The sequence below is a fragment of the Chaetura pelagica genome, unplaced genomic scaffold (genome assembly GCF_000747805.2).
Source record: "Chaetura pelagica isolate M959 unplaced genomic scaffold, ChaPel_1.0 scaffold206, whole genome shotgun sequence".
Classification (NCBI taxonomy): Eukaryota; Metazoa; Chordata; class Aves; order Apodiformes; family Apodidae; genus Chaetura; species Chaetura pelagica.
The window spans coordinates 370,719-378,497 of NW_009953801.1; the positions used below are offsets into that span (position 1 = coordinate 370,719).

A 7,779-nucleotide genomic window follows, 5' to 3' on the forward strand; every position below is an offset into this window, starting at 1 on the left:
AAAAAAAAAAGAGCAGGAGCACAGCCACCACCTCCAGCTACACTTTCCTTAACACATTCTTGTGTTAGAGGCATTTTTGGCAAAAGAGGGTCTCATCTGCCCATAAGGAAATGACCCTGACAGGCCCCTGAGGTTTCCAGCCCCTTGCAATGTGTGTAAAGGGCTCACACCCCTGTCATCCTGCTGTCTGGAGACACTCGTTAGGCTCCAGGAGCATAAAAACTGTTTGAAATCCTGTTGAGGAATCATAGAATCATCAAACACAGAATGGTTTTGGTTGCCAAGGACGTTAAAGACCATCCCATTCCAACACCCCTGCATGGGCAGGGACACCTCCCAGCAGCCCAGGCTGCTCCAAGCCCCATCCAACCTGCCCTTCAACACTGTCAGGGATGGGGCAGCCACAGCTTCCCTGGGCAACCTGGGCCAGGCTCTCACCACCCTCACAGCAAAGAATTTCTTCCTCAGATCTCATCTCAGTCTCCCCTCTTTCAGCTTGAAACCAATCCCTCACATCCCATCCCTCCCTGCCCTTGTCCCAAGTCCCTCCCCAGCTTTCCTGGAGCCCCTTCAGGCACTGGAAGGTGCTCTAATGTACCCCCAGAGCTTTCTCCTCTCCAGGCTGAGCACCCCAACTCTCTCAACCTGTTCCCCAGGGACACTCAAGATGACTCTGGAGGCACTATGGGGCTTATCTCCATGCCCTTTGTTCAGAGAGTGGAGTGGCCTTTGCTCTACACATAAGCTCCTCTATTCTTCAGCTAAATGCAGCATTTTTAAGAAGAGCTTTGTGAAGTCATGGACATGCAGATAATGGGTTTTGTGGGATGCTGATGGGGGATTCTGATCATCTGGCACCTCCTGCCAAGGGCAGTGAGCTGCAGGCTGGGTTGTGCTCCTTGCCTTGCCAACATTCATCTGCCGTGATTTGTTCCGAGCGCATAGCCAAGCTGGCTAATAGCAACCCATCTCTGAGCCCCAAGAAATGTGCTGCCAAATGCAGATTTTAATTAAATGCTGGCTGTTTTGTTTGTATAGAGTCCTTTTGTCTGGAAACAGTGTTTTTCATTATCAGGAAAGATTTGACTTCTAGCTCTGTTGGTTGGTCTTGTGCCCACTGCCAGGGCGCAGGAGAGGAAGCTGTTCTTTGGGAAGACACTCTGCTCTCGAGCTGAACACTTCCCAGCATCAGAGGTAGAGTCAAAAAATTGTCAGCAGGATAATTACTTGAGACAGTGTTTTCAGACAACAGGGTAAATGACAGAAAAACTTTCTGTTTCCCAATTACAGCCTCCTGTTGCATTAATATCCTTGATACAGTAATTAACCCTCAGTGCCGCATTTCCATAAAGTATCTCCTGGTACAAGGTCTGTGCCTGGCTGGGATCACCCCAGACAGGCTGTGTATCCACACCAGCTTCCCGTGGCAGGGACAGGCACGTCCTGGGGGTGCTCAGCTCAGCTAAAGGGTGAGATGTGTCTGAGGGCAGGGTGGAGGAACGTGCTCTCCATGGAAGGGCAGAGCGTTGCCCGTGCAATGCGGTGGCTGGTGGCAACCTGGTGACATGGTCCTTGGGTGATACTCATCCAGCTGGACTCCATGCTGAACCCCTGTGATTTCCAGGGTCTTCTTCCACTGCCCTGGGTATGTACTCATGGTTTCTAATGGAAGGTGTTTGTTTCAAAAGAGCAGCTTTGGCTGAACTCTGTTAATGAGGAACAAAATGTCGGCAGCTGCAGAGGCTCAGATCTGTGTCCTGCTGGAGTTGGTGACAATGGAAGAGCCCAACCAAGTGCCCCAGATATCTCCCTGATGCAGTTAAATCATTACAAAGAGTAATTGAAGTATTTTGCTCCAGATGGAATGAATAATTTAATTTTTTTTCAAATTGACTCTACCCCCAAGAGTTAATGTCTCCATTAGTGCCACCGCTCGCCCTTATAAAATTCATTGCATTTCATGCATATATTGTTGCAGATTAAACTTAAAAAACTTGTCATCCAAGTTAAGCAAAAATATTTCAAAGGACTGAGGGGGGAAAAAAAGAGGGAAAGAAGAGATCACTGTGCAAATGGTGCTGCTTGGGAGATGTATTCCTTACATAATTCCTTCATCTATTCAGAAAGGCTTTGAAGTTTTCTGGGGAATAAATTTCTGGCAACACAGGTGGGTCCAACTGCTCTGCAAAGCTGCTGAAGCAGCAGCAGGGCAGGACTGCAGCACCTCAGGGGTGGGGAAGGAGAGCAGGTAGCTTTGCTTCTTTAGAACAACAGTAATCCATAGTCTGTAAGGAATGTGAGGGCAAGTAAGATGACTGGCCTTGCAGGAAGCCACCCATCTCCGTAAGGCCCTTCCCAGCTTCAGCAGCCAGGATTTCAGGCTAGGAATATCAGACAGAAAGTGATTAATAGGACCTTGAAGCCACACACATCCATTTAGCTGAGGTTAAAGCCTTAAAGAGAAATTAAATCCCTACCCTGACCCTCTCTGTGATAAAACACACCACAGTGTCCCTGATGAATATGAAACCACTCCTAGAAGGGATCAAAGCTTCTAGATGTGATGATGAGCCACTAAAAGGGGCAGGAGAGAAGCTGGTCTGTTACTGTCACCAATTCCTACTGCAGTTAAAATCCACTGGGGTGATCAGAGGTGGGACCTCAGGGGATCCAAGTCAAAAGCAGTCCCTTCCCAACCCCCTGCCATAAATGCAGGTGAAGGCACACCAACCCAGCTCCTGAGAGGGTTCTCAGAGGCTTTCATGGGTCAGGAAACATTATCCCAGGAGAAGACTGCAGGAAGATATCTCCTGTCCTCCTCCTGATGACAAGAGTGAGTCCAGTGTGGGAGGTGAGGTAGGAGGGACTCGTTGGGCCGCCTTTGAGAGCCAGAAACTTCACTTGACTGTGGATTTTTGTTCTGGCTCATATGTTTTCATGGGGTTGGTGGTCAAGTGGATGCTCAATCCTCCAACACCTCGCAGATGCCCTTCTTCAGTCTGTGCCTCTACCATTCACTCTGGGTGACAGAAGCTCCTGGGAAAAACACCCCAAATCTCTTTGAACCTTTTTGTCCATTTAATCCTGCTCTTTGCTCCGGGAATATTGTACTTTAATTAAAATTCACAGTCATCATAGGGGAGAAGCTGACCTGGAGACACTAGGTCAATGATTTGGCAGACAACTAGCAGCTTTCTCAGCTCATTCTGGAGTGTAGAATCCTCCCCAGCTCACACCTCCTCTGTCTTCACCTCACCAGTACGTGGAAACTCAGTCCCATTTCTCTGCACCATATGAAGCATTTGTGAATTGTTCCAAGCCCATCGATGACGTTTAATGCCTTGCAAAAGGCAGCTGAATGTCTCCCATGTGTCACCCTCTCATCTGCTTGTTCTTTATTGTTTTGCAGCTCATATTTGAAGGGATCCGGGGGCCTGGCATTGAAGGTGATATTGCTATTGATGATGTGTCAATTGTGGAAGGAGAGTGTATGAAATCAGACCAACCGGCCAACAGTAAGTGGCTCTTCTGCACGTGGGGGAGAGCAAATTGCTTCTCCTGGTTATAAACTTGAGGCACCTTCTAAAATGGGTTTTCTCCGGGAGAACAATATATCATTCCATTCACCTGCAGAGACTTAAAGCTTTCCTTGGAACCAAGCTCTGGTGTCAAAACAACTTTGCCCAGAGAGGAAGATGGTGGTTTAGCAGCGATGGGAGTCAGAGGGGAGAGCAGGGGGGCTCTGCTGAGGGGCTGGGTGACCCTGGATTGAGGTGGGCAGACAGACAAACGAATGCTAAAAAAATGTCCAAGGGATCCAAACAGTATAAAATTCTTGAATAACAGGGTTGTGATGGTGCATTATGATTCAGACCTTAACTACACAGCTGGGTGTTTTGTTATCCCGAGATCTCCTTCCTCATGGTGCACACAGTTCTTCTCCATTCTTGTTAGGAGGTGACCTTGCAGACTGCTGTCCCTAGAGAGACCAGGGCTCTGCCAGGGGAGGAGGGTGGCACTAAGTGTGACAAATGGGGACAGCATTGGGTGAGCCTCACCCTGTTGTCCTCCACATGTTGGTGTGCAGGTGAGATCCTGGTGGCTGAGCCCTTTCTCTCCTGAGCCTTGTAGCGATGCTGGCTGTGTCTGGGCAGCTCTTTAATTCTACCTTTTTCCCCCCTCTTTGTAGATTTACGATCAGGTGCTGTTGGGACATTAGCACATATACGACTTATCCCAGTTATCATCCTCATGTCTGTCTTAAGTCATCAGAGGTGACCTTATCCTGGCAGAGGCTACAAAAGATTCACCAGGCACTGGCATGAAGAAAGAGTCTTTGTAAAATGGACATTTAAAAACAAACTACCAAAGATTCCTCCACTGACTGACTCAAAAGTTAAATAAATACATAAATAAATTTAATAATAATTAAAAAGCACTGGGGACAAACAAGGCATCACGGGAGTGTAACTCACTATGAACCACGTGTGAGAACAAGATCTGGCCTAAGTAAGGAAGAGACCTTCAGGTGCTTTTGTGGTCAATAATGAATACAGCATCATCTGGTTGAACTCTCGGCAAAGAGCTATAGAAACCCTTGTCAAAGCACAAAGTCATGGCTGGTTTTGTTTCAAATGAATAGTTTGCTTGTTACCATGGAAACCTAATGGCCTGCCAAAAAGAAAAAAAAAAAAAGAAAGAGAGAGAGGAAATAAAAACAGAGAGCAAGAGATAAACACCTCACTGTAAACAGGGTATGTGAAGAGCTGGCATTCATTTTCCCTTCGAGAAGGTTTTTAGCGTAGAGTTGAATAATTGTAGGCCCTTTCTACTTTGGCTGTCACCTCCCCTAGAGAATAACCCCGAGTCGGAGCTGTTTTAAGACGTTTCTGTTTCATTTCTCATGGCTATGCTAGATAACTGTATGCTGTCTCCTTTTGCATGCATTACTATCCAGGATGTGCCACCTGGGCTTACATATGACACAGGCTTATCGGAGTTTGCTTGCGGCCACTCGGACACCCCTCTCCCCTCCCCAGCTGAGTCATCTGTTCTGATGAGGTGAAGAAACCAAACCACCGTCTTTTATAAATTGCCATGGAAACCAAGTGCCTTCAATGAAACAAGCCTGATTTAAAGAAATATTAAAAAAAAAAAAAAAAGAAAATAATGAAATAAAAATGGTGATAACAGTTTCAACACAGAAGCTTGCACTGCTAAGATGTGGTTTGTGCAAAGTGTTTTCTAAACAAACTGCAGAGCCTGGGTGTGCAGACTGCAGGCGAGGAGACCGAGCCGCTTCTGGAGATGGATGGATGGACCTAAGCTGCTGCATAAGCCCTTTTTGGATGAGGTGTTTGTTGTTTAACCTTCCAGACAGCCATGGCCTTTCAGCTTCTTACCCATTAGAAAACTAGCTTCCGTTGGCCCTGGAAATGGGAACGGCACACTTTCCTTGTTGTTGTTGTTGGTTCGTTGTCTGTTTTGGTTTTGTTTTCAGGTTGTTGAGTGGGCCAACCAGAGGAAAAGGTTGTTAAAGATACACTTAGCTCAGAAGGTGGTAAAACACAGAAGTGATTTTTCTTACTCTACCCTCCATTTGCAGGAGAGGATGGGGAGGACGGGGGGACGGCAGCAAACCCCAGAGCTCTCTGCCCACCCAGCGGGGGCCGGGCCTCTGCCCTGGAGCCAGACTCTGTGCAGATCACAAAAGATTATTTTGTTACTGTAGCAAAACTTAAAAAAGAAAAGAAAGAAATCACTTTTACAACAACAAAACGAAAACAAAAGTAAAAGCTGTACAAATGGTTTTGAGCTACCCCAACACGTACCGTCAGTCGGCCAGTTTTCCACTGCATTGTAAAGTTCCCTTACAGTTGGTTATGACAATTTGAAGACCTTTTTCCTTTAATTATCTCAGCTTTTAACTTCATTTAAAAGAAAAAAAAAAAAGACTTTTGTCTAAAGAGTATTATTATTATAATTATTATTATTATTCTCGACACCCTAGGAGAAAAAAACACCTGATATGCAAGTAATTGGAGTACAAACATAAAGCAAGCAAATGAGTATAACATTTGCAAATATGAGTATAAAAAGCACAACGAGATGCAGTAAAACAATGACAAGGCTTGTTTTTTGGTTTTTTTTTTTAATTCTGTAGAGAAATGTTTGTGCAAATTCAGTAATTCAACTGAAGAGATAATTTTACAGCTATGTTCAATAAAGCCTCTTTCCAGGTAAGGTACGTCAGAGTGGTACGTGTGTTTGTTGAGCCAAGCGCCCGTGCACCCTGGACAGGTGGCACTGGGATGGCTTGGTTTTTTCTTCCTGTGAGAAACGTGTTGTCTGAAGATAGAATGGTCCATACTGGTGATGCCTGGGGGATGGAGCTCTCCAAGGATGCAGCTGGCTCCCTGGTTTGTAGGCAGTTGGTGGTGTCTCCAATGCCTTGTGCCACAACGGGAAGGCTGCTCGGAAGACAGTGGGAGCGCAGAGGCTGGATGGACCATGAGGTTTGACATCCTTAAAAAAACCCAAGCAAACAGATTTCCCCCTGGAAAACAACAGATTTTAATTGTGGATGGAGGACCAGGATAGGTACAGTGAGGCCCTGATGCAGATTTTTGCTTAGAAGGTTGGTGTGTCATAATTCAAGACTTACGGAAACCAGACCTTCCCGTGTGTCCTCCCGCTGATCTCCTGTGAAAGCCACAGGAATGGGACCACCAAGAGGCTTCTCTGTGGGAACTTCTGGCATGACTGTCTTTGGAGGGGCCAGCTTTGCCTGTGGCTGCTGGGAGCCCTGCCACAAGTGGATGCACGAGGGGTTTTTTGCAGCAGACCAGACTCTCCTGTTACGCTTCCCGTTCTCTCTGCCCACCGAGCAATCTGGGCAGCTCCTTTTCCAGTCACAGATCCACAGACTGCCAGGTTGGAAGGGGTCTCGAGGATCCTGAAGAACAATTTGTTTTGCTCATCTTCTGGTCTGAGCAGCAGCTGCAGGGATGTTCTGCTGTATTTTATGACACCCAGTTTCACTGTCCTGATCAGATGAAATGGGGAATATAGGGGGGGGGAAAGAAAAAGTGACAATCTGCCAATCATCTCGAAGTAAACTGTGAAGCATTCAATTTCCTTTAACATATTCAGATGTTTTTCCCTCGAATTTATCTCTCCCAAGAATAGACTCAAAGCAAACTGAAATTTGGATGCCCACTGATCAGCACAGGCCAGGAGAAGCATCTTCAAAGCTGTGGGCAGAGCAGCAGTGCTACGGGGGACTCCGTGGGGAGGGAGGAGCTGTCCTGTCGTGCCCGGGCAGCTGGGATGAAGACAGCATGAAGATGGTGAAATGGAGATCATGCTTGCTTGTTCATATCCCAGAAATCTCTATTTCCTCTTTGTATTTTGTTCTTTATTTCCCTTGGTGGAGGACCATGTTGAGTATTTAACAGCAGTTTTCAGCTGACAGCCAGAGACCACAGACACCTTCTTTCAGATAATCTGTTTGTCCTGAAAAACCCAGGTCTTTGTGTGAAAGGAAATGTATTTCCCACGCCTATTTCAGCTTCACTGGTGAAGGTGCTAAGAAAAGCTGGTTTTCTCTTTCAAATGTCAGTTTAGCAGTAGGGTTACCTTCCTTTGCATTCCCAATGTAAGCCACTGAAAAGGAATGGGATTTTCCTTTGTCTGGGCCATGTGTAAGAGGTACAAATGGAGATGTGTATTTCCTAGCCTGGATTTTGTACACTCTTTGGGCTGACAGTCAGACAAAGG

At 46.4% G+C, this 7,779-nt stretch overlaps 1 protein-coding gene across 1 annotated transcript in view; it reads left to right on the top strand.

Moving 5' to 3' along the window:
* The window catches only part of MDGA2 (MAM domain containing glycosylphosphatidylinositol anchor 2), a 330,656-nt gene extending 325,657 nt beyond the window's left edge, over window positions 1-4,999 (top strand). Inside the window, exons 16-17 of the mRNA XM_010001201.1 lie at window positions 3,410-3,515; window positions 4,190-4,999. Of these exons, the coding sequence (XP_009999503.1) occupies window positions 3,410-3,515; window positions 4,190-4,278 (195 nt within the window). The 3' untranslated portion in view covers window positions 4,279-4,999. The remainder of the gene's footprint in view (window positions 1-3,409; window positions 3,516-4,189) is intronic.
* The last annotated feature ends 2,780 nt before the right edge of the window (window positions 5,000-7,779 follow it).